Raw genomic sequence first — 26,892 nt, 5'->3', positions numbered from 1 at the left:
AAAATACAAAAAAATTAGCCAGGCGGGGTGGCACGCTCCTGTAGTCCCAGCTATTCCGGAGGCTGAGGCAGGAGAATGGCGTGAACCCAGGAGGCGGAGCTTGCAGTGAGCCCAGACCGCGCCACTGCACTCCAGCCTGGGCAACAAAGCGAGACTCTGTCTCAAAAAAAAAAAAACAAAAAAAAAACAAAAAAAAACCTGTACCACGCTGGGCAAGCAGTACCACCTCTCTTATCCTTTAAGCCCTGGCTCAGATGTGACTGCATTCACTCATTCAGTCCTTCTTTATTGTAGCACATGACTGAATAGTTCAGAGGTTACAAATTGGCTGCCCTTTGGCCAAATTCTGCTGGTATTTATTTGGCACAGCACTTAATATTTTTTGAGCCAACATTTAAAAATAAGGAGATTTGGCTGGGCTCAGTGGCTCACACCTGTAATCCCAGCACTTTGGGAGGCCGAGTTGGGCAGATCACCTGAGGTCAGGAGTTCGAGACCAGTGTGACCAGTATGGTGAAACACTGTCTCTACTAAAAATAAAAAATTAGCTGGGTGCGGTGGCATGCATCTGTAGTCCCAGCTACTCAGGAGGCTGAGGAAGGAGAATCACTGGAACCCGGGAGGTGGAGTTTGCAGTGAGCCAAGATCGTACCACTACATTCCAGCCTGGGTGACAGAGTGAGACTCTGTCTCAAAAAAAAAAAAAAGGAGATTTTACATAAAGTTCTACATTTCCAGTCCTTTGAAAAACTGGAAGATATGCAGGCCAGGACCGGGATTCACTGTGAGCCTGTTGGCCAGGGCTGGGGGCAGGCCCTGTATATCTTGTCCTGAGTGCCCTGCTCCACCAGTCCCAAGAGCATCCCAGCACTGACACCATCCATCAGCATGCTCACACCATTATTTTTCTCATAACAAAGATATTTATTTGTACCCAGAAAACAAGGGCTATATCCAGAGGACGGCATTTCAAGATGTTCCAAGAAAGACATTTCACCCTTTTCTGTTACTGACCAGGGTCTTGTAAGCATGGGTTTGTGTCCCTGGCATGCTAAGTGGCTTCTTGTGTAGGCACTGGGGCTGCATCTCTCATGACTTAAGGGCTTGTAGCCAGGGGTGGGTCAGGGTTGGAGGCAGACACATATGCTAGTACCCATGACACAGGGTGTTACTGTAGGGAAAGGACAATGTGCTTTGGGAGCCCAGGGGAGGGCCTGCCCACTCAGCTCACCTCCTGAGTGAGACCTTCTCACATGCCTGTCACTTTGTGTCCCAATCTCTTGGTGATGGTGTTCCTTGTACCTCCTGCCAGTGGTCAGCTCTTCACAGATGGTCTAAGACTTACTCTCCTTAACCTTCAGAACCTCACCTGGTACCTGGTGATGGCTGAGTAAATGCTTGCGGAATGAATAAGCCTCAGTTTCTGCATTACCACGTGACTGGATGATCCTTAAGTTCCTTCACATTGCAAAATGGATGTTTGAAGGAGAGAAGTTTACAATCTGAATGCTGGCTTTTACAATTTCTTCCACACGGTTGTGTAATCTGCTTTTCTTTAAGGCCATTGCAACTGTCGGCTTTGTTGAACAACCTCCTTTTGGAATCCTGCCTTCGGTGTTTGAGCTGGCCCCGGGACATGCTGTATTAGTGGAGGTAGGTAATCAGACATTGGCATATATTTCCTCAACTGCTTGCATGCTTGCATTTGTCTCCATTTTCATGACTCAAGTGTCCAGTCCCATCCCATATGCCAGCCTTAGTGACTTCTGGGGAGACGCATATTCTTGCATTCTGTAGGGTGATGTCAGATGTCATTTGACTGTCTTATGAGCATTTTCACAAAGCAAATGCAGATAGCCCTAGCATTGCATCACAAACCTGAACCTCACTAGTCCACACCTTTAGTCTGGGAGCCACCTCCACCAATGCCCAAGCTGCCTCCAAGATCTTCCCTTGGTTCTTCAGTCTCTACTGGGCCTTCCGTCCCCCATGCCTCTCTATCATCTGGTACCTGATTTTTGTGGTTATTGTGGCTTTGTTCTCACTTTCCTGCTTCATCCCCAGTTTGTATGGTCAACAAGGCCCACCTCCCTTAGGCCTCATCCTGAACCTCTCAGAAGCTCTCAGCGGTCTGCCCCTGGCTATGGGCGTCTCCTTTCCTAACTGGACCCTTTTGCCGCCCCCCTTCAGCTGGTCACACCTGCTTGCTGGTCCCCAGAGGTGCCCATGAGAAATGGTGATGCTTCCTGTCCCTGTTGCGGCACACTGCCATTCTCCCCAACTCCTGGTCTAAGAGTCTAGTTCCACTGCAGGTGACTGGGTGTGGGGCTGCCACAGACATGCTTGGCCTTTCACACTAGCCTGCCAAGGGAGGCACCTAACATTCAGGAGCAAAAACTGTCTGGCTTCTCGGGGGTGGATTTGGCTTATGCCATATCACCAGGTAGTGAGATCCAGCAGCCCTTATTAGCTCTTAAACTCAACTGCACATTGCAATCACCTGAGAGACCTGGAAACAACACCAAGGCCCCACCCCTGAGGTTCTGAGTTCACTGGACTGGGCTGTGGCCTGGGTACAGGACTTCTAAAGTCCCCCAGGGAAGGCTGGTGTGCAGCCAAGGTGGAGTTCGACTGCCATGCTCTCAGGAAGGGCTTCCTCTTACCAGCTGCTTTCCAGTTTCAAGCGCCCAGTGGGTTCTGGAGCCCTAGGATGTGGCTCTCTTATTCATGTCCCTGCTGATCTAATCCCTGATGAGAACCTAGTTCTTGGGATTGAGACTGAGCCAGTTCAAGGGCTTTGTCAGGCCTCATCAACTGCTGAGGGGCAGGTTGGGTCCACAAGGCCAAGTTCCCTGTTCTCTTGGTGTAGTCCAGGCCTTGTCACAGGCTCATCAAAGCATTAAGGAATTGGAGCTGCTCTGCCCTGGACATCCCCCTCATCCCGTCCTCCTGGGATCTCCAAGTAAAGGAAGAGGGTAGCAGCAGGACTCTTAGGGGAGCAGCGAGGGAGCCAGGGGAGGCTTTCCCCTTTGCCTTTCTTGCGTATTTTGTTTATTGATTGTTTGGGGTTTTGTCTGTTCCAAAATGTATTCATAGTTCCAAATAAGAAATACATTTGCATGATTAAAAATTCAAAAGATGGCTCAAGCCTGTAATCCCAGCACTTTGGGAGGCCAAGACAGGCGGATCACGAGGTCAGGAGATCGAGACCATCCTGGCTAACACGGTGAAACCTTGTCTCTACTAAAAAAAAATACAAAAAACTAGCCAGGCGAGGTGGCGGGCCCCTGTAGTCCCAGCTACTCGGGAGGCTGAGGCGGGAGAATGGCGTAAACCTGGGGGGGCGGAGCTTGCAGTGAGCTGAGATGTGGCCACTGCACTCCAGCCTGGGTGACAGAGCGAGACTCCATCTCAAAAAATAAAAAAAATAAAAAAAATTCAAAAGAGAGGCTGGGCGCAGTGGCTCAGGTCTGTACTCGTAGCACTTTGGGAGGCTAAAGCAAGAGAACTGCTTGAGTCTGGAAGTTAAAGACCAGCCTGGGCAACATAGTGACATACTGTCTGTATAGACAATTTTTAAAGTAAGAAATAAATTCAAAAGAGCCAGGTGTAGTGGCTCACGCCTATAATCTCAGCACTTTGGGAGGTCAAGATAGGAGGATCACTTGAGGCCAGGAGTTTGAGGTTACAGTGAACTGTGATTGAGCCACTGTACTCCAGCCTGGGCAACAGAGTGAAACCCTGTCTCTAAAAATAAATAAATAAAAATAAAACATTCAAAAGATGCACATAGGTAAACAGTGAAATGCTCCCTTTCACTCCACTTCCTCAGCCATCCAGAGGCCACACCTGGCCAGTTTTCTGAATGCCCTTCCAGAGATAGTCTATGCCCAATTAAGCAACTGCACATGTTTTTTTCCCCATTTTTTTTTCTTCACACACAAAGTTGCCCACTCTATACTCTGTTCTTTGCTTTGTGTTTTCTACTTAACTCTATATCTTAGAGATCATTCTCATATGTTTTAATAACTGCATAGTATCCTACTGTGTGAATGGACCATAATTTAGTTCAGCAGTGTCCTGCTGATGGACATGAAGAATTTTTTCTGATCTCTGGCTACAAATTATGTATAAATTATACATACATCACTCTGTCCAAGGATGAGTCTACCCACAGGATACAGTCCTTAAAGTAGATTTGCTGATCCAGGGCTTTGTGCCCTCATAATTGTAATGCATGTTGCCAAAATCCTTACCATGCGGATTGTACCAAGTTATACTTTCAACAGCAATATGTAAGGGTGTCTGTTTCCTTACACCTTTGCCAATACAGTATATTATCAAACTTAGGAACTGTTCATGGACATTATATATTAAAACATACAGAAAAATAGAACAATGATCACCCATGTATTCATTACTCATCTTCAGCAATTATCAACTCTTGGCCAATCTTATTACATCTCTACCCCTCCATTTCCCTCAGCCAATCCCCACTCTGCTCTTCTAGATGATTTTGAAGAAAATCAAGACAAAATATCATTGCATGTATCAGAATGAAACTAGACCCATATCTCTCACTGTATACAAAAATTTACTTATTAATAAAATGGATTAAAGATTTAAATGTAAGACTTGAAAATATAAAACTCCTAGAAGAAAATGGGGGAAATCTCTATGACATTGGTCTGGGCAATGAATTTTTTGTATATGATTTCAAAAGCACTGGCAACAAAAGTGAAAATAGGGGCCAGGTTTGGTGGCTTCACACTTTGGGAGGTTGAGGTGGGAAGACTGCTTGAGCCCAGGAATTTGAGACCAGCCTGGGCAACATAAGGAGACCCCATCTCTAGAAAAAATTTTAAAAACTAGCCAGGTGTGGCGGCATGCCCCTGTGGTCTCAGCTGCTTGGGCAGCTGAAGTGGGAGGATCGCTTGAGCTCAGGTGTTAGAGGCTGCAGTGAGAAACAATCACACCACTGCACTCCAGCCTCGGTGACAGAGTGAGACCCTGTCTCAAAAAACAAAACAAACAAACAAAAAACATGAGTAGACAAATGGGATTACCTCAAACTAAAAAGCTTCTACACAGCAAAGGAAACAAGCAACAGAGTGAAGAGACAATCTGTGAAATGGGAGAAAATACTATCACATCTGAGGAGGGGTAAATTCCCAAAATAGATAAGGAACCTAACTCAATAGCAAGAAAACAACCTGCTTTTTCTAATGGGCAAAAGACCAAATAGACATTCCTCAAAAGAAGACGTATAAATGGTCAACGAGTATATGAAAACATTCTCAACATAATTAATCATCAAGGAAATGCAAATTAAAACCACAGTGAGCTCTCACCTGACACCCGTTAGATGGCTATTATCAGAAAGATGAAAGGTATGTGATGGCGAGGATGTGGAGAGAAGGGAACCGTTGCCCACTGTTGATGGGAATGTAAATTAGTACAGCTGTTATGGAAAATAATATGGAGTTCCCTCAAAAAATTAAAAATAGAACTACCTTGTGATTCAGCAGTCCTACTACTGGGTGTATATACAAATGAAATCTGGCTGGAGTGCAGTGATGTGATCATTGCTCACTGCAGCCTCTAACTCCTGGGCTCAAAAGATACCATTTAAAAGATATCCACACTCCTATGTTCATTGCATCATTCACGATAGGCAAGCTATGGAATCACCCAAAGTGCCTGTTGATAGAGGATAAAGAAAATGAGGTATATGTACACAATGGAATAACAGCCTTTCAAAAGAAGGAAATCCTGTCGTTTGCGACAACATGGATAAGTCTGGAGGATATTATGTTAAGCCAAGCACAGAAAGACAAATACTGCATGATTGCACCTATATGTTGAACCTTAAATAATTGAACTCATAAAAGCAGAGGGTAGAATGGTAGTTACTGGGGCTGGAAGTTGGGGGAATTGGGGAAAAAAATAGAAAACAAATCATTGCATTTATGACAGCTCACCTTCTGCTCTTTGCCAGTAATGAGGGGTAAAAAAGCCATTCTTCTGGATGGTTTTCATTGACATTTCTCTTATTATGAACGAGGGTATGTGTTGTCATTCATTTAAGGACCATTTGTATTTTGGTCTCTGTGAACTTTATCTTCATATCCTTTCAGCTTGCTCCCTGCTTTTCTCTGGGGTGGAGCCAGAGTCAAACACTCCGCCTGAGGAGTAAGGTGGGAGGTGGCAGGGAGGGGAGCAGAGAGTGAAGAGCAAAGAAAGGAGTGTGTGTCTGAGAGGAGGAGGGGGGGAGGCAGGGAGGGTGGAAGCCCTTTAATGGGAGGTAACAGAACAACCCTTCTCTCCGCCAGGTTTTGTTTTGCCCAAAGAGCCTAGGAAAGGCAGAGCAGACCTTCATCATCGTGTGCGACAACTGCCAGATAAAGGAGCTGGTGACCATAGGTGGGCTTGAGTGCACTCCCAGGGGCAGGGCTGGAGGGGCTGCCCCAGCTCCAGGGGCCACTGACCACACTAGCATTGGCAGCAGCCAAGCTGTTCCCTCTCTGTGTCAGGAGCGCACATTGAGAATGCTGCAACCTCCAGGTGCCAGAGTCTAGTTTTGGGCCCCTTGCTCTGGTCTGACTTTGGAGACCCAAGCCAGTGTGGCCTCCAAGACAGTCCAAGGAGCCTTCTAGCAAGAGACAGATGGAAACCTGGGGTGAAATCTTTCATTGTTTCATTTTGAAAGTCACTTTGATCTCCTTTGGGGAGTTGCCAGTGACTCACACATAAACAGCCAGAGCCACCTCTAGATTTCTGTAGGGTTAAAAGAGGCATCCTAGGAATTGCAACAAAATGCCCCGGTCGCTCCTCCCTCCTTCCCTCCCTCCCTCCCTCCCTCCCTCCCTCCCTCCCTCCCTCCCTTTCTTCCTCCCTCCCTCCCTCCCTTCCTTCCTTCTTCCCTCCCTCCCTCCCTCCCTCCTTTCCTCCCTCCTTCCTTACTCCTTCCCTCCCTCCTTTTCTCCCTTCTCTCCCTTCCTCATTGAGTGCCTGCTATATGCTAGGTTCTCAAAATCGCCTCCTTTTGGTCTTCAAAGATGTGAGAATGTTAACCTGTGTGCGGATATCCTCCTTTTCCCTCCAGTGTGGGCTTGCAAGAATCATGGTCAAGGCCAGCTGCATGTGGATGGAGGCACGGGTCCTGCAGCAGCCTTGGCCAGATTTCAGCCCTAGTGAGCCTTCACTAACTTCACTTACCCTACTTTGGCAGGAATTGGGCAGCTGATTGCTTTGGATCTGATCTATATTTCTGGTGAAAAAAGCCAACCAGACCCTGGAGAGCTCACAGACTTAACAGCCCAGCACTTCATACGATTTGAGCCTGAAAACCTTCGGTCCACAGCTAGGAAGCAGCTGATTATTAGAAATGCTACGTGGGTAACCCCTGTGTCTGCCCCAATACCCAACCCTTCTCCTTGCTTACCTGGCCCTGAGTCCCAGTGAGACAGGAGGTCCTTCCAAGGGCCTAGGGAAGACTGGGCACAGAATGGATATCCAGATTCAATTGAGGGATCCAGATTGACAGTCTATCATGGAAACCAGTAGCCACTCTTCGCTACTTACATTTAAATCAATTAAAATTAAATTAAGAGCTCACTTCCTCAGTGCCACGAGCCACATGTAGCTAGTGGCTGTCATATTGGACAGTGCAGATCTATGAGATCTCTATCCTTTCAGGAAGTTAGGTTAGACAGTGCTGCCCCAAATCATCCTGGACCCTCCCTAGCCAGCCACAGCTTTCCAGAGAGGACATACCATGCCGTGTAGGGGAATCCATCCAAGTCCCAGGGGCAGACAGACTGTGGTCTGTGCGTTTCATTCTCCTTGCCATTTATTTCTTGACCCACCTCTGAGCACCACCATGACACCAGGACAAATCTCAGGGAGCCTCTCAACCAGGGCTGCCCTGGGACCCCAGGCATTACACAGGACTCTTGTCACCCAGGATAGCTGCAAGTCCTGCCCCTCCCATGCTGTGGAGTTGCCACTGTTCCTATTGGCAGCCAGTAGGCACATATCTTTCTGGATACAGTGTCCTGGGAGCCCACAGCAGGAAAGGCAGAGGGTAGGGGTGGGGTTGATGTGGCAAACCTTGGAAACTCATGTGGTGAGAGACACTGCAGAAGATATTCCCAATATTAGGGGGTGATGCATAGGCTCCTCCACTTTAATGACTGGAGCATGAATTCCTGACTTACCATGTCCTCTGAGTCATGGTAGTTCCAACCTCCAGCTGCCATGGCTGGAAAGTGAGGGACTCTCCTACATAGTCTCTGTCTTAGACTCCTTCACCCACCTGCTACCCCTCACCCGGCTCCCCCCACCCCAGGCTCCTCCGTTGGAAGGGTGTGAAGGCTGACCTGGTCTCTTCCTGTTCCTAGGTCCTTTGCTGCTCCCTCCTGGAGCAGGGTGGGGAGGCATGGGGTGGAGGGACCTGTTCCCAGCAGAACTGGGACATGGCCTTGGATGCATTGCCTCCACAGGCACGTGGAGCTGGCCTTCTACTGGCAGATCATGAAGCCCAACCTGCAGCCCCTCATGCCTGGAGAATCCTTCAGCATGGACAGCATCAAGTGCCACCCCGACAAGGAGACTGCCTTCTCCATCATGCCCAGGAAGGGGGTTCTCAGCCCCCACACAGACCACGAGTTCATCCTGAGCTTTTCTCCTCATGAGGTTCAAATGGTGTCATCTCAGTAGCCACACGTGGTTGGATTGTGTATTTAGACCCCCAACCTGTGTTCTTTAATCATACTGAAGCCACAGCTGGGCCCACTGAGGTGCCGTCCTGCCCAGGCCAGCACTTGGCTGAGTTGGGCTGGAGTACACACCTGGTGTGCGGGGCAAAGCAGCTCATTTTGTCTGGTCCTGATCCCAGACCCACCCTGTCTGCAGCAAGACCCTGGGCCAGTTTCCTCAGCTCTGGGTGTCTCCCACATGTCTACTATGGCAAAAAACATTACCATCCCCACCCATACCACAGCAGCCACTAGACAGAGTGAGCTGCAGGGACCTGAGGGCCAGGTTAGCACAGCGCTGGCCCCAACGTGGAGTGAAGCCCTGTGGGCCACAGTTAGGCTAGGGGGGAATTCAAGCTGGGCATGAAAAGGATGCTCCAGGGCCATTGTTAGTGGGTTTGGGGCTGAGATGAGTGATTCTGCCTCTAGTCCCAGCATCCAGCTGCCTCATTGTCTGTCCTGGGAAGGTGTGGTGCTTCAGACACATTGAGGGGCTTTGTCAGCATCAGGAAGGCCTTTCCTTTCCTTCTTGCCCCCAGGCCCAGCTGAGACAGGCCCGTGAGTCCTGGCTCATGTTCTGGCAGCAACTTCACTTTTCCTAAGGAGGGGAAGAGGCAGCAGGGAAGCATTCTTGGGTTTTCAGAAGGTCCTTCTAGGCTAAGGGGAGGAAGAATTCCTGCCATGCCCCAGCCTTCTCCAGGACAACCTGCTGGAACGCGGTGGTGTTTTCAGGGCACTGTGTTTGCCTTGCAGCTGAGAGATTTTCACAGTGTGCTCCAGATGGTTCTAGAGGAAGTCCCAGAGCCTGTAAGGTGAGAGAAACTGGGCCCTGGATGAGAAGTGTTCAGCTGGGCCTTCCCCCACCTTGGGGGTTCTCCTGGGGAAGGTATCAGGTGAGGGGAAGTGGGCAGCCTGGCCTCCGCAGGCTTTGGGGAGTGGGAGCATTTTTCTGCCTTGCCCTGCAACCCAGCCCTGCAATGGGCTGAGCACACTAAGCTCGCTAAACTCACTATGAGGCCACCCCAGGAACTTTGGAGGTGTGCTCCAGGCCCATTGCTGCTCTTGGGGAACCAAATGGGGGGGTGGTGAGTGTGGAGGGAAGTCTTTGCCCCCACAGTGTAAACCTTCAGGCTGGGGCTCCAGCCAGCCCGGTGCAGAGATCCCAGGCTGGAGGCTGCAGAGTGGTCCCTGAAGGCAGCAGGGGAGTGCCCCTGTCCCAGTCCTTCGGCTAACCCACTGTCACAGCTATTGGTGCTCATCACCTTTCAGGCACTGGCTAATGCCTCTGATTTAGGGGACTCAGGAGCTGTGGGTTAGGGAGTGTTTTCTTTTCACAAGGCCAAACATGTGGGACAGGGACAGGGACACGCTAGGACGTGCTTCCAGGTGTGTCGGCTCCTAGCTCATGGTGGGTTTGTGTTTAGTTCAGAAGCAGAGAACCTGGGGCACTCCTCCTACTCTGTGGATGATGTGATCGTCCTGGAAATCGAGGTGAAAGGCTCAGTAGAACCTTTCCAGGTTCTCTTAGAGCCATACGCCCTCATCATCCCAGGGGAGAACTACATTGGCATAAATGTGAAGAAGACTTTTAAGGTAGGTCATTGTCTCTCTCCTGCCTAGGCTGGCCGAGGCTGTGCTGACATGGGTGCGAGTGTAGGGAGGATGTAGCAGGAGGGACAGATGGCAGCAGCCACTGCATGAAGGCTAAGGCTGTTCTCAGGGCCTTGAACCCAACTTGACTTGCACAGATGTGTAGGCCAGGCATGGCTGTCTTATTTTATCAGCCTCCCAGAATCCTCTAAAAGTTAGGGATATGGAGCGCATTCCCGTCTTTGGTAGAATATGTCAGCCACGTGTACTGCAGTGTGGAGGGAGGGTGCTTTTGGATTGGGAGGCCCATCGCTTTGGGTGGCCAGGAATTAGCCAGGAAGTGTCATGTGGACTCTTTACGAGCCCACAACCCTACAGTCCTTCAGCAGGTACAGACTTGACATGAAGGGGCAGTAAATGGGCAGCCCGGTCTCGGGTGTCTTTCAGATGTGGAACAACAGCAAGTCACCCATCAGATACCTGTGGGGGAAGATCAGCGACTGCCACATCGTTGAAGTGGAGCCCGGCACGGGGGTCATAGGTACCCTGGGGACTGCAGGAGGGGTTGTGACCTGCTGGCTCAGGTAGAAATCTTCAGAGTTAAAGGGGCTTGTGCAGGGCTCTTGGTGTCCTGTGACTGCTCTGGCTGAGGCCTGGGATGTGAGGGAGATGAGAAGTCCTTGCAAGCCAGATGTCTGGGCCCAGCCATAGGAGGAAACTGTCCCTGCTTCTCCTCTCCGCCTCTCCCTTTCCCTCTCTCTCTCTCAGAGCCCAGTGAGGTCGGCGATTTTGAGTTGAACTTTACTGGGGGTGTCCCTGGCCCCACAAGCCAGGACCTGCTGTGTGAAATCGAAGACTCACCCTCGCCAGTGGTGTTACACATTGAGGCAGCCTTTAAGGTGCTGCAGGTGGAGCTGGGCAGCGGGGTGGGCCCAGGGAGGTGGCAGGGCTGGGACACAGAGCCATGCCCAGGTGGCCCAGTGACAGGCCCTCTGGGTGTCTCAGGGGCCTGCCCTCATCATCAACGTCTCAGCCCTTCAGTTTGGTCTGCTCCGCCTGGGGCAGAAAGCCACAAACTCCATCCAGATCCGGAACATCAGCCAGCTCCCAGCCACATGGCGCATGAAGGAGAGCCCAGTCTGCCTCCAAGAAAGGCCTGAGGATGTAAGTCGGGCACTGCTGGTTCCTCTGGTGCCCCCACAATGAGCCCGTTTAGCTTGCCCTGGTCAAACTTGCCCTGGTGCATTTAGATCAGAACTTCGAGGCTGGGGGAGGAAAAGCCTGCCTGGTGACTTCCGCCTGGTGGTGCCTCCAGTTCTCCCCATCGCTGAGGCAGCTCAGCTCCTCTCTACAGCCAAATGTAATCCCCCACCAACATTTCCTGTGCCTTTTGTTACAATCGGATTCAGAAATAGGGCATGGGTTTCTGCCTCATCAGAACCGCCCGAGGCAGGAAGAAATGGGCAGCTAGGTTGGGCAGGAAGCCTCCAAGGCTGCTGCTGCTCCGGCCACATTCCCACCTCCTCCCCACTCTCTGAAAGGTTCGGATCCTCCCAGAAATCTGCTACCAGATGGCATCTGGTCACAGGCTGGCAGCCCAAACCCAAGGCTCCAAAAAGAAAATTCAAGATTTATTTCCATTCAAATAGCACTTTTCTTTTCATGATAAAAGTAGAAAAAAAAAAAGCAGCTAAGTATTATCATAATCATATTTAAATGCAATGGGTGATCTGGAACAAGACATAAGTCACACAAAGCACCAGCTACTCACAAAGTGTCCACAGTGAGTCGTACATCACTGCGCCTTCACCATGGTATGGCTGCAGCTCCCTGGTGGACCACACATGTGAGACCCTGGCCATGTCTGTTTGGTGACTGCACTCTCCTTCTGGCTGCTTTCCACCAAGGTCCCCATCCTGCTTGCCCACTTGCCTTCCAAGTCAGAACACCGCACACTTCTCCTTCTGTATTAGGGAGCCCAGGGAAGACAATCCAAGCCATGCATATACCTTATTTTGCTAATGTACATTCCCTTTCTCCAGGGAAGTGGACTTTCCTTTCCATTCCGGGGAGGCCTCGCTCCTTTGCCTGATGGCCTATAGCTGGGCACTCTGAAACCTAGAGTTTATGACAGTATGCATCGAATTGCCAACGCCATTGCCAAGTACCTGTTATACAGGCTTGGAGTTCAATGCTCTCCCCCTCAGGGCTCATTAATCTCCCACCATGGATCCTGAACCCACAGAAGACTAAGGCTGGGATGGGGCTGGGATGGGGCTGGGGGCAGGGTGGCATCAGTATCTTTAGTGTCCACGTTATGCTTAGCCAAGGCGTTTGAACCCTTTCTTCAAATGAAACTTTATGCAAAAGCCCAGTACATAGAATAAAGTGTGAATGCTGTAGCCACCCAGAGACCCCCTTGTTAGGCACCTCTGCCCCATCCTGCTTCTCCCCACATTCCAGTCCCCTGCACTTCCAGGGATTTCCTGGGATTTTCCAGAGCACAGTTGGAAGCTTACAGACCCCAGTCAGCCTCCTTATTTGATAGAGGAGAGACTGGAAGGGGCAGGGGTTCCCCAGAGTGTACGGCTGATGGGTAGCGGCATCACACCTGATCCCTCTTCTCTAGTTTCCAGTCTGTGGTGTTTTCCCACTGTGAAGAATAGTTGTGTTTTATAATGGAAATAATTGCCAATGTTATAGTATTGTAAGATTTATGTCATAAGCAAGGCTGATGGGAATCCCGTCTCTACAGTTCTCTGCACTCTATTCTTTTGAGTTCTCAAAAGAGTGTTGGGAGTTGGGGTTTGTTAGATGGTCTCAGATTAGGGGACACAGAGCTGCTGAAACCCAACCCCAGACTACAGCCACCCCCAGAGCTCCAGAGCTCCAAGGGAGATGCACATGAGCAACAAAGACAAAATAAAGCAAAGTGGCTCCTTCCTTACAGGGACAAGTGTCCTTTCTCAGTCAGGGCAGGAAGAATGGAATGTAAAGAGCCCTCCCCAGATGGGGACACTTTTCTTCCTGCTCTTTCCCTTCCCCTCTGCCTTTGTGTGTGTGCCTGGCATGGGAGGAGGGGCAGACAGTGGGGCAGGGGGGTGGTAAATGAGGCTGAACCTGCAGTGGGGGACAGAAGGAGGGGGTAGGGGAAAGACCATGTGGGTGCAAAGGAGAAATCTGTGGCCACAGCAGCCTCTCCCCACCCCCAAACTAGTGACCTGGTGGCTTTCCTCAGTTGAAGATGCTCAGAGGGCCACACCCCTAGTTTGGCTCACCAGCTCTCCTCTGGCTCCCTAGCTCTCCCCATTTTCCCTGGAGCACCTCCCTCCACCTTCTATCTCTCAGATCTGGGCCAGGGCATGGGGCCCTCTGGCTTACGTATTCCTTTACTTGGAGACTCGGTTTCTGTGCTCTTAATCCCGAGACTCTTGTGGCTCTGGTCCCCCACCTGCTTGCATGTTTCTGGATCCCAGATGGTTCTTGGAAGAGCTGGGGCAGCTTAGGGGCGACCTTGGTTGGGCATGGCCAGCCCCCAGTTCCTCTGCAATTCCAAGTGTCCTCAGTGCTCATCCTCCTGAGTGTTCTCCGGGGCAGGTGTCTCCCTTCGACATTGAGCCTTCAAGTGGCCAGCTTCACTCTCTGGGGGAGTGCAGGGTGGACATCACCTTGGAGGCCCGGCACTGCCAGCATCTGGAGACCGTCCTGGAGCTGGAGGTGGAAAATGGGGCCTGGAGGTAAGGGGGCCGTGGGAAGAGCCACTACAACAAACTCTATGCATATTTGTGGTGTATTTATCTATATTATATATTTATCTAGAGATGTTCTGGATTTAAAACTATTGAATCCAGAAAATTAGCATTCTATAAAATTTGTAAATTACAGAAAAGAAACTCAAAATGACCTAGAGATGATCCACTGATTATATTATGTATATATCTTTCTAGGGTGTGTGTACTAAAGGGATGTAAATTAGTATAATCACTTTCGAAACTACTTTAGCATTAGCTAGTGTTTGCCCTTCTGAGTATACTCCCAGGGAAATCCTTATACCTGCACAGTGGGAGATGTGTGCTCATGTAGGAATGCTCAGGCTGGACTGTTCCTACAGGATAAACTAGAAAAAAACACTGTCAACGGGAGAATGGACATTAAAAGAAGTGTGACATATTTAGATGAGCACACACCATTATATTCTGGGAGGAACATGCTAGAGGTTTCAAAGGTTTTAGTAGTATTCCTTTTTTTCTTCTTTATTCTCCCTCCGCTCCCCCACTTCCCTCCTTCTCTCTCTTTCTAGTGGAAAACTTCTCACATATATAAAAACAAAGAGAATAGTGTAATAAACCCCCACATACTCTTTTCTCCCTTCAATAATTGTCAACTCACTGCAAGTACTGTTTCACCCATATCCCCTATCTCCTTCTCCCTACTCCTTCCCAAATTATTTTCAAATAAAATATTCATTTTCCTGCTGGGCGTGGGGGCTCACACTTGTAATCTTAGCACTTTGAGAGGCCAAGGCAAGCGGATCACGAGGTCAGGAGTTTGAGATCAGCCTGACCAATATGGTGAAACCCCGTCTCTACTAAAAATACAAAAATTAGCCAGGTGTGGTGGTGCTCGCCTGTAGTCCCAGCTACTTGGTAGGCTGAGGCAGAAGGATCACTTGAACCCTGGAGGCGGAGGTTGCAGTGAGCCGAGATCATGCCACTGCACTCCAGCCTGGGCAACAGAGCGAGGCTCCATCTCAAAAAAAAAAAAAAAAAAAAAAAAAAAATATATATATATATATATATATATACACATACACATACATTTTCTTAAGCTGGCTGGTGATAATATTTTGTTTCTGAAGTTGTGTGGAGGTAGTACATAGATGTTGTTTTATTATTAGTTAAACTATATACATGTTTAAACTGTATATATGTTTTATTCTCATTTTTGCATATATTTGGTGTTTCATTGTAAAAACATTTAAATGCTCGTTTAAATATTTATGGATGTTCTTGAATTATCCTCCAAAAAGACTGTATCATTTTATACTTCTGCCTACAGTGTGTGAGACTAGCCACTACCCCACACTCTTACCATGACAAATGTTGTCGGACTTTGTATACTTGACTATCTGACAGTTGACAGTTGTTCGAATGTCCTCTCCTGTGATAACAAATACAGGTCTAGATATGAGTCTTTGCACTGGTCCTTCAGGGCACTTTGCGGGCATTAGATGTGAAGGCTAAGTCTGCCTGCTGCTCAGGGGAAGGGCTTTCTATTAAGTCTTTGCTTATTTCCTTTCCTTTTCTGTCTCTGTTCTTTCTTCTGAAAGGACCTTGTATTATCAGAATGTTTATAGTAGCAGGTGATGGAAACACAGACATTACCAACTTAGGCAAAAAAGAGGAAGCACTGGCTCACGTAACTGGGCATTCCCACCTTGCTGAATCCAAGGGCCCAACCCTTTCCCTTTGTCTGGTCTTCTGCTTTCTCTCTTTCTCTACCCTCTTTCCCACTTCCCTACCTCCATCCCAGTCCCAACGCTCACATCTGCTGCTCTTTCTTTGTGGGTCTTTCTCTCCCCTGTCAACAAGGGCCCTTAGTACTCTGCCTCAGGGAAAGGCCACTTAGAGCTCCAGGCTCACACACTCCCAGCTTAACAACCTCTGAAAGCGAATCTGGCTCTTTCCAGAGATAGGCCCTGCTTGCTCTTGTGTGGGTTGTGTGCCCGCCCCTTCCTCTACTGGGTGGCAGGAGGATCTGTCTCCAGAAGTAGCAATCACGCTTTGAAATGTCAAGCTTTGTTGGTCTTGGGTCTTTCCTTTTCTATAATAATCTGTTATAGTCTTATCAATGCAGCAGCCTCTCAGATTCCCCCAAGAAAACTAATTTCTGTTTTCCCAGATGTTGGAGTGCTTCTCCTTTACTTTTTGAGCTTTCTTCTGCTTCTGTCCAGTCCTGTTTTTGAATGGAGGAGGAAAGTGATTTGCATAAGGAGCTGGTGGTGTAAGTTTCTTCTGAGTAAAAGGGGGTAGATGTGGAGAGCACCCCTCTTCTAAGGGGTGAAGTACATGTGAGTCACCACCCTCAGAGCACACAGCTAGCCTGAATCCATCAGAGAAAGGGACCTTTGGGGAAAACAGCCCTAAACAAACAGTGGAGAAAACCCACACTGGCCAGCTACACAAATCAATCTGTGCCTTCATTCATAAATAAGAATGAAGGAATAGCATCTTTTTGGTTGTTTCTTCCTCGTGACAGTTGAGAGGTCCAGTGTTACTGCAGGCTCTGCCCTGGCCTCTCTCCAGCATGACACCTACAGTCTTCAGTGGGGGCAAATGCTGTGGCAGCCCAGTCTTTTTCTTAATTTTCAATTTTAATTTTTATTATTTGTACAAATGTATGGGGTACATGTGCAATTCTGTTACATGCATAGATTATATAGTGGTCAAGTCAGGGCTTTAGGGTATCCATCACCCAAATAGCATACATTGTACCCATGAACGAAGTTCTCATCACCCATTTCGCTCCTACGCCCTCACCCTTCCAAGTCTCCATTGTCTATCATTCCAATCTCTATGTCCATATGTACACATTTTTAGCACCCCCTTAAGAGTGAGATCATGTGATATTTGACTTCTGTGCCTGAGGCAGCTCACTATTCCGTGTGTTGCTCTGAGCTCTGGGGCTGGAGCCCTGACATGGCTAAGCCAATCGATCTTCAGCAGTGTTTTGCTCAGCTCCCCTACCCTTTGATGCCCTCATTCCATCGTTAAAGATTGCATTGCATGTAACCTGTGCAGGGATTACAAGCAGCAGTTTTGTTCTCCTCTGTTTTATCAGTTAACCTGATCACATTCTTTCTTTCTCCTGTTTTCTTTTCCTTGTTTGCATAGCATTATATTTGCTTTATTATCTTTTATTTGAAAATTTTCACAAATAGGGCATTTGCTAGATATTACATTTCTTTGCATTCACGATTTGTCTGTTTGGCACAAAGCTAGCTTTCTGCCTGTGTCAGCTTTGGATGTGCCTTCCTCACTAAGCTTGATCATTTTTAGCTTAATCATTGATCAAAAGTGAGATACATATGACTCTTCTTTTCACTTGAAGACTTAGAGGCTATTGTAGGGTTATTAGTTGGTCTAATTTCAATATTGTTGTGTCTCAAGAATAGGGAGGCCTGAGGAGACGGAGAGAGACAGGGGAATGACCAGTAAGTAGAGAGTCAAAACACACACTGCATTTACCAGTTGAGCCCATTGTCTTATATGGTTGCTGTTTATGGCACCCCAAAACAATTACAGTAGTAACGTCAAAGATCACTGATCACAGGTTACCATAACAGCTATAACAAAAAAGTTTGCAAGACATGACACAGAGACATGAAATGAGGACATGCAATTGGAAAAATGACATTGATAGGCTTACTCAATGCAGCGTTGTCACAAACCTTCAATTTGTAAAAATCACAGTATCTGTGAAGTGCAATAAGGCAGAGCATAATAAACATGAGGTATGTCTGTAACTGAATTTCTTATTATAGGTCAATTTAGACTTTTTTCTTGGCTGGGCACAGTGGCTCATTCCTGGAATCCCAGCACTTTGGGAGGCTGAGGTTGGTGGATCTCCTAAGGTCAGGAGTTCAAGACCAGGCTAGCCAACATGGTGAAACCCCATTTCTACCAAAAATACAAAAATTAGCTCAGTGTGGTGGTGTGCCCCTGTAATCCCAGCTACTCAGGAGGCTGAGGCATGAGAATAGCTTGAACCTGGGAGGCGGAGTCTGCAGTGAGCCGAGATTGTGCCACTGCACTCCAGCCTGGGCAACAGAGCAAGACTCTGTACCCCACCCCCCACCTCCCCAGAAAAAGATGTTTTTCTTTACTCAGTTTTGGTAGTTTGCATCACTCTAGGAATTCAAGAATTTGTCAGTTTTACCTGGTATGTAATTTGTTGGTACATAGTTGTTAGTGGTGTTCTCTGATAATTATTTTAATTTCTGTATGATCAGTAGTGATGTCCCCACTTTGATTCCTGATTTCTCTAATTTGAATCTTGAGCAAATTTGTCTTGGTCAGTCTAGTCTAGCTAAAGGTTTATCAATGTTGTTATTTTCAAAGAACCAGCTTTTGCTTTTGTTGATTTTCTGTAATGTTTTTCTGTTTTCTATTTCATTTATCTCTGCTTTCTTGTCTTTATTATTTCTGTCCTTCCAGTTGCTTTGGTTTTAGTTTGCTCTTTCTAGTTTCCTAAGGTGAAATCTTAGGTTTTTGATTTGCAATCTTTCTTTCTTTTTTTATTGTTTAAAGCAAGTGGTATTTACAAATATAAATTTTCCTCTTACCACTGCCTTAGCTGTATCCTATAACTTTTCATATATCGTATTTTCATTTTCATTGATATAAAAGTATTTTCTAATTTTTCTTGTGGTTTCTTATTTGAGTTGTTTATGAATGTGTTATTTAATTTGCACATATTTTGTTTCACAAATTTCTTTCTGTTGAATCCTAATTTGATTCTATTGTTGTAGGAGAACCCACTTTATATAATTATAGTCCTTTAAAACTTATTGAGGCTTGTTTTACGGGCTATTCTAGAGAATATTCCTTGTGCACTCGAGAAAAATATGTATTCTGCTGTTACTGTGTAGAGTGTTGCTTGCTAGTTCTGTTTGGTTCATAGTGTTGTTTAAATCTTCTATTTCAATGTTTATCTTCTGGTTAGTTGTTTTTCCATTATTAAAAAATGGGCTGTTGAAGTCTCCAACCATTATTGTTGAATTGTTGACTTCTCCTTCAATTCTGTCAGTTTTTGCTTCATGTATTTTGGGGTGCTGTTGTTAGATACATACATGTTTATAATTGTTATATCTTTCTAATTGATCTTTTTATAATTATAAAATATCCTTCCTTGTCTCTAATAATAATTTTTGTCTTAAAGCCTATTTTATCTAACATTCATATATCTCCTGGAGCTCTCTTTTGGGTACTGTTTGCATGATATATATTTTTCCATCCTTTTTCTTTTAAATTATTTGTGTCTTTGAATCTAAAATGTCTCTTGTAAACAGCATATACTTGGATCATTTTTTAAAAATAAATTTTGCTAATCTCCACCTTTTGATTGGACTGTTTAATCCATTTATATTTAATGTAAATACTGATAAAGTAGAACCTACATCTCCCATTTTGCTATTTGTTTTCTGTATGTATTTTGTGTTTTTGTTCCCGCATTCCTCCATTATTGCCTTCTCCTTTGTTAGATAGGTATTTTCTAGTATGCCATTTTAGTCTCCATGTTTCTTTTACTTTTTAAAAAGTTATTTTCTTACTGCTTGTCTAAGGCTTTATAGTTAATATCTTAATTTCCAAACAGTCTGGTTTAGATTAATACCAACTTAATTTCAATAGTCTGAAATGTTACTGTAATATAGCTCAGCTCTATTCTCTCCCCTTCCTTTGTACTATTATTGTCATACAAATTACATATTTATATATTATAGGCCTATCAAGACAGTTTTATAGTTATTGGTTGTTATAGTTGCCCTTTAAATCAGATAGAAAAGTATGCAAAAATACATTTATTCTGTCTTTTGTATTTACATTTGAATTTACCTTGATATGATTGTATCAGTCAATGCTTAATACTTATTTCTTAATAACCTATTAAGAAATTTATTACAAAGAATCAGTTTACACAACTATAGGGACTAGCCAGGCAAGCCTAAAATCTGTAGGGCAGGTTTTCAGGAAGGGCATGCTGGCATTTTTGGGGACAAGATGAACCCGTTATAAACACATGGAATTTCTTTGTCTGGGTAAACCCATTCCTGCTTTTAAGACCTTTTAGTAGCCAGGGATGATAGCTCACCTTTGTAATCCCAGCACTTTGGGAGGCCAAGGTGGACAGATCACTTGAGGTCAAGAGTTTGAGACCAGCCTGGCCAACACAGTGAAACCTCATCTCTAGTAAAAATGCAAAAACTCACAGGGCACGGTGACACATGCCTGTAGTCCCAGATACTCGGGAGGCTGAGGCAGGAGAATCACTTGAACCCGGGGGGCAGAGGTTGCAGTGAGCCAAGATCGTACCACTGCACTCCAGACTGAGTGACAGAGTGAGACTCTGTCTCAAACAAACGAACAAAAAAAGGACCTTTCAACTAATTGAATCAGGCCCATCTAGATTATCTAGGATAATCTCCTTTACTTAAACTTAACTGATTATGAACATTAATCATACCTACAAAATACCTTCAGCCATTCAGACATGTAAAGAGCTTGCCCATCAAGCTCCTGCTCTCACAACAAGAAAAGACTGAACAAACTGAAACGATGATTTTTCTTAGATCTATCAGAGAATTGAGGTTACAGGACAAATGGCCATTCCAAAAGCTGGAGATATAGGAAAATACTGAGAATACAGATCAGTTTACCTGAAGCAGAAGAGCACTTAAATGGTTGCTTCAACAAATTCCTGGTGGCTGAGTATAGGCTAGCTTAAGAGTTTAAAAATCCTGGGGGCTCAGTAGGTTCTCATGATGAAAACTGGAAAAAAAATTCTCTCTTGTTTAGCCAGGGTGGGATGGGGAGGGGAAGTAACCATTCTGAAATATGCCCAGAGGAAAAGTGAAATTCAGCCACTTTGAAATAAGCCTACAGTGTTCTTGCAACAATTTCTCTTACACCCGAGATTTCTACTTTGTGAGCAATTATAAATGGTACTGTATTTTAAATTTCGGTTTCCATGTGTTCGTTGTTAGTGTATAAAAATGTGATTGATTTTTGTATATTGATCTTATACCCTGAAACTTTGCCAAACCCACTCATTAGTTCTAGAGTTTCTAAAAATACAGATACCTTGGGATTTTCTACATAGACTGCATGTCATCTAGAAATAGGGACAGCTTTACTTCTTTTCTGATCAGTATGCCTTTTGTTTCCTTGTGTTCCAGCTACCTTCCTGTGTATGCTGAGGTACAGAAGCCCCATGTGTACCTACAGAGCAGCCAGGTGGAGGTTAGCAATCTCTACGTGGGTGTGCCCACGAGGACAACCATCACACTTATCAATGGCACCCTCCTGCCCACCCAGTTCCACTGGGGCAAGGTGAGTGAGCCCACAGCATCAGGCAGCAGTCTGCAGCCCTCAGCAACAGAGGCCCATGTAGAGGAGGGGCATTGTCCCCCAAATGTCCTCGCAGAACAGAGATACTCAGCCTCCCTCCCACAGCCTGTCCCTTGTTCCATAGTGTGCGTAAAAGCTCCTCAAAGGAGCAGGGTATCTGGTCCAGCTTTTTCTTGCCCTGCCTCTAGGGAATTCCAGTTCCCTGCCCAAGAAGGAGTTTCTGGTGAACACAGCTAGAGCCTCCCAGCCAGCATAGCCCATGACTGGCCCAGGTAGCTGTTGGAGCCCAGTTGTGGTGCTGCTCCTGCCTGTGGCTGACTGGGGAGCTCTGAGTGTTGTGGGACATAAGACCACGTCCATGTGCACCAGAAGCATCTGCCTTCTGCTCCCCATCCCTCGGGGCCTTCAAGGGCAGTTTCTTTAGTCCAGACAACCTCCCAACAAGTGGTAAATTCCATCCAGGGTTGGGGAGGAGAGGAGAAGGGACCCCTGGTTTATCCCCAGAAGTGAGCACCCAGCCCTGTCAGTTTTGCTGTGGGCCCCAGTCTGCCAGTCTCTAGCATTGCATGCAGCAGTGCTGAGCGCTATCTGGATACTGGTCCATTCTGGGAGCCCAGTAAGTGCCAACAGTCTCACTCATGTCTGCCAGCTCCTAGGGCACCAAGCAGATTTCTGCATGGTGACAGTCTCCCCTAGACATGGCCTGCTGGGCCCCAGCGAGGAGTGCCAGCTGAAGTTGGAGTTGACTGCTCATACCCAGGTGAGTAAGGCAATGTAGGGCCCGAGTGACTGGGAAGGCACCCTGCCAACCTTACGCACCTGTGCCCCCAGGGAGGCCCTAGCTTAGGCCGCACTGCTGGTTCTTGTGGGTGGGGAAGAGATTTCTTGCATTTGGTTCTGGGGTCCCCATTCCTGCTGTGTCTGCTCGCTAGGGACACATGGTCAGAGAGCCTGGAGCAGGCCTGGATGTGCCCTGAGACCCACTGGCCATGCCTGGCCTTTGGCATGAGCTTTTGCCCTCCCCAGGCCATTCTCTGTGGCCACAGGTGGGCCTAACTTTCTGATTTGCCCAGATTCCAGAGCAGAACTGTTGCTCACAGCAGGCACTGTGCCAGGTACTGCTTGGAGGCTAACTGGTACAGAGGTTTCCCCCTGGAGTGGCCCAGAAGAAGGCCAGCAGGGTGGAATATGCTCAGTCCTAGGGCCGTTCCTATCTGTCCCTTTGTGGTTCTTGTGGGAAAAGAAACTTCCTCCTTGCAGAGACTTGCAGACTCAGGTCTCAGTTCCCACTGGCAAATATGGGATGGCCGGCCTGAGCTCTGGGACAACAGACAGGCAGGCCCGGGTGTGGAACAGATCTTGCTCAGGGAGGGTTTGATTTCTAGGGTAGCAGCTTCATCAGAGGAAGTGTGTAGCTTCTCCAGAGGCCCTCTCTGAGGGATCTCCCTTCACATGGGCATAACCAGATATTTGGGGCAGACTCAGACAGCCATAAGCCCTTGAGGAAAGGGCCAGGCCTCCTGGGGCCGAGGGCGGGCCGACTGGCTGGGCTCACTGGAGGGACTGGAGATGAGCCTGGCCAGAGGTCAAGGCCTTCACGTTGAACCCCCCACAGCAATTCCCTGTGCTGCGGAAGACCATCTGGGCTCATCTTCAGAGGCCCCAGCCCTGGTCTGACCCCTGTATGGGCTTTCTTACAGGAACAGCTGACCCATCTGGCCCTCCCTTGTCACGTGTCAGGCATGAAGAAGCCGCTGGTTCTAGGCATTTCTGGGAAGCCCCAGGGACTGCACGTGGCCATCGCCATCTCTAAGGAGAGCTCTGATTGCAGGTGAGCCCAGGGTTGGGGGTCTGGGGGTGGCAGTGGCCTGAGAAATGAGGCAACTGCGCCTGGGACCAGCATGCACTGTGGTGTCAGTCTGCGCCCATCCAATTCCTGCAGCCAGGAAAACGCCACAGCGTTATTGCGGCCATTCACCACTCCTGTGGGGACAGCTCCCTTTACCCCGTCCCTGCCCTCTGTGTGGTCTCCCTCCACACACTTGGAGGCATGGTGCCCAGACAGGCAGGAGATGGCAGGGGACAGGGCTGTAGGTATCCTGGGCTTGCCCACATGAGGCCCAGCAACTGGGAGCCATGCCAGCCCGCCCCTGGCCAGGGACAGTTTGTGCAGTTTGAGGCCTCTCTCAGCATCATGGGCGGGCAGGAAAGGTGGGTCTGTGATTGGCAGCTCAATGAAACAGGAGTCTGAGGATGAAGCCTGGTGTCTGGGCAGCTTCTGCACACCCACCCAAGATAGCGCTCTGGGCAGGGCCAAGGGTGGCATGTTACATAGTACCAGTGGACACAGGACAGTGTTTTCAGCACAGAGCAGTGGCCAGACCACCCGAAGGAGCTCCGCCTGGACTTTGGCTCAACGGTGCCACTGAGGACCCGTGTGAATCGCCAGCTCATTCTCACCAATCACTCCCCAATACAGACCCCTTTCTCCCTCGAGTTTGAGTACTTCGGGAGCCCCCAAAACAGCCTGAGCAAAAAGACCAGCCTGTAAGTCTTGCTGCTTTTATTTCCCAGGGCAGATGAAGCTGGATGGGGTGTACCCTGTTGAGCCTCTCTGTGGCTTAGGTGGCCAGTGGCTAGACGGTGTGAGAGATGGGAGTGTGTGTTTTTATAGGTAGACTTAGGGACAGGCAGAGAGGAAATGGCTCCTGCTGTCCACCTCTCAGGCCCAGAGTGGGCCTGTGGGAGAGGCTGGGATTGTGGCCCCCTGTCCTAAGCCTGGCCTGCTGGAGTGGAGGCTTCTGATGGACCGGGCAGATGGGCCTGTGGTGAGGGAGCGGTTACTGTAGACAGAAGGAACTGTGCAGGCCAAGGGGTGGGAGGAAGAGTTTAGGAGCAGGGAGTCTTCAGGGACCACTGATAGCATGTTTGGGCTGAGATGTGGAGAGTGAGATAGGGTGCCCTGTAGATAAGACAGTGATCAGCAATGCTGCTATGTTTAAGGACAGAGGCAAGATCTAGAGTGCTGCTTACACATACACAGACACACACACACACATACACATGTACATATACCCACACATACATATACACACACACACATATACACACGTGTGTGCATGTACACACATGTATATACACATATACATACACATGCATACACAGACACAAATATACACACACACATGCACACACATACATGCTCATACACACACACAGACACACACACACACACACAGAGGTGTGCCAGAACCAGCTAGCACTGGTTCAGGAGAACTGATTGTTAAATATTCAGGAATTTTGCAAATCTCTAACTTGAAATCAAACATTATAATTTAGGACTTTTTTTTCTGGAATCCCCACTGTGTGGACACCTCACCACCTAATCTAGTGAAGCAAGAGGGCCCAACTTCAAAACCACTGCTATGGGTGGAAGGGGAGCCATGAACAGTTTATAAGGCATTAACTTTCTATTGTGAAAAGCTAGTGTGTACCCAGTGCTGGACAGATGTCAGCAAGAAAAACTGGAAATGGGCCTGTTGCAGAATTCTGGGCTAGAAATGGGGAGTCTGGGCTGGGTTTGCGTCCAGGAGTAACCATGGCACAGAGCCTGTGGGCAAAGAGTCCTGCTTCAGAGCCTGCCTGGGTTTCTGGGGAGGTAATCCCTGCAGCTGGCGGGTGGCCTACAGCTGGGGATGTTTGAATGGTAGGGGTACAGTGGGAGCAAAGACCAGAGAAGGAGGTAAAGGAAAGAACTGGCCCACCCTCCCCTGGGAAGAGCAGGCAGGGCCACCTTCCTCTGCTGGGCACGTGGTAGAATGCTGGTTGCTCTAGAACCTGGCTCAGGTCTTGGGACAGGCTTGTCTGACTTGATACTATTTCTGTGTCTCCACTTGTAAAGTCCCGACATGCCTCCTGCCCTGCTAAAGACAGCGCGGATGCAAGAGCATCTGGCCAAGCGAGAGCAGCTGGGTAAGCGCCACCAGGGTGGGGCTTTGGGGCCCAGGCCACGGTTAGAGCAATGGCCTTCTGTGGATGTGGGCCAGAGGCTGCCAGGGAGCAGGACCAGGACCAGAGACCGCTCTCAGATGGCCAAGGCTCTCCACCTGACAGTGCCTCTTCCTGTTGAGGCCACTTCCCTTCTAGGGCACAGGCTTATGCACAGGGCCTGGACTCCATCTGGGATGGGCAGTGGCTCATGAGGGAGGGCTCCCATCGGGACCTGGCCTCTCGGAATAGAGAGGCTGACCGCACAGGACTTTGAGTAGCTTGCCCCTGGATTCCGGGTTCCCAGGAGGAGGGCACATATAGCCTGACCAAGGAGAGGCTGAAGGATGGCTTGTCGGGGGCAGTTCTTTGCTCACACCCGAGAGTTTGGACCTCACTCCCAGCCCCAGTCCTGTGAATCCCCCAGAGTCATGGTTCTTTCCCAGATTTTATGGAGAGCATGCTGTCCCACGGGAAAGGAGCTGCTTTCTTCCCTCACATTTCCCAGGGCATGCTGGGGCCCTACCAGCAGCTGTGCATTGACATCACAGGCTGTGCCAACATGTGGGGCGAGTACTGGGACAACCTCATCTGCATGGTAAGGGCACGCAGGAGGGCAGTGGCCTGGGGGGGTGGGGAGTCTGCCCAGCCCTGGCCTTCAGCCTCTCTCCCCTCCAACACCTGGCCCTCAGACTCTCAAACCTCACCAGGTTGAAACACAATGCCCACCGAGCTTGGGCTAGGCGTTCGTGTCTGAGGCAGCCTCTGGTGTTCTAGCTGAGGCATTTTAGGCAGGAGGGGTCCTCATAAGCAGTAGAACTTTCCACACCTTTTCCCAGGAGGTGCAGGGCTGGGGCCATATCGAGGAGGGAAGAGGAGACAGTAAGTAGGCTGCCTGCCTGGGCTAGGACCCAAGACCTGGAGTAGGGAGTATGGAGTGTAGGGACAGTAGCAGCCTCCCAGAGCCACGTCCTTGCCCCGCCCTCAGTGGGGCTCACCCAGGGGTCCATTTAATTGCTCCAGCACTCAGCATAAATGGAGCATCTACTGTGTGTGGGTTCCTATGTGGGCCACTGTACTGTGGAGGATACAGGGAAGAATAAGGTAACCAGCAAGGCGCCCCTAATTTAGTCTGGAGGGATGAAACATGCACACGTTATCCTACCGTTAAGTTCTTAAATAGAAGATTTTCATGAACTATTTAGTAAATTGAACAGATTAATTGTAGTAGATATTTGCTTTAAATTGTGTATTATGTGTGACAAAGAATTGATCATGTTAATATAAAAAGGGATCTTAAATAACAGGAAGCTGGGGAAAGGTATCCCAAGGGGGCAAGATTTGAATAAACAACTCCAAGAAAGACAAATACAGACGGCCAATAAACATATTAAAATCTGTCACCACCACTGATGATTAAAGAAATGCAA

The 26,892-nt window shown here is 48.1% G+C and overlaps 1 protein-coding gene across 1 annotated transcript in view; it reads left to right on the top strand.

Annotated features, from left to right (window-relative positions):
- The window catches only part of DLEC1 (DLEC1 cilia and flagella associated protein), a 66,905-nt gene that overhangs the window by 30,452 nt on the left and 9,561 nt on the right, over positions 1-26,892 (top strand). Inside the window, exons 10-25 of the mRNA XM_030930711.1 lie at positions 1,561-1,653; positions 6,333-6,423; positions 7,232-7,394; positions 8,505-8,697; positions 9,513-9,571; positions 10,184-10,352; positions 10,797-10,890; positions 11,118-11,248; positions 11,355-11,513; positions 13,947-14,086; positions 21,304-21,457; positions 22,125-22,235; positions 23,176-23,306; positions 23,831-24,022; positions 25,377-25,447; positions 25,909-26,060. Coding sequence (XP_030786571.1) covers positions 1,561-1,653; positions 6,333-6,423; positions 7,232-7,394; positions 8,505-8,697; positions 9,513-9,571; positions 10,184-10,352; positions 10,797-10,890; positions 11,118-11,248; positions 11,355-11,513; positions 13,947-14,086; positions 21,304-21,457; positions 22,125-22,235; positions 23,176-23,306; positions 23,831-24,022; positions 25,377-25,447; positions 25,909-26,060 — 2,103 coding nt within the window. The remainder of the gene's footprint in view (positions 1-1,560; positions 1,654-6,332; positions 6,424-7,231; positions 7,395-8,504; positions 8,698-9,512; positions 9,572-10,183; positions 10,353-10,796; positions 10,891-11,117; positions 11,249-11,354; positions 11,514-13,946; positions 14,087-21,303; positions 21,458-22,124; positions 22,236-23,175; positions 23,307-23,830; positions 24,023-25,376; positions 25,448-25,908; positions 26,061-26,892) is intronic.

This window comes from Rhinopithecus roxellana, chromosome 1 (assembly GCF_007565055.1).
Source record: "Rhinopithecus roxellana isolate Shanxi Qingling chromosome 1, ASM756505v1, whole genome shotgun sequence".
Classification (NCBI taxonomy): Eukaryota; Metazoa; Chordata; class Mammalia; order Primates; family Cercopithecidae; genus Rhinopithecus; species Rhinopithecus roxellana.
Note: the sequence above shows the minus strand (reverse complement) of the source record. Positions and strands in the feature narration are given on the sequence as shown.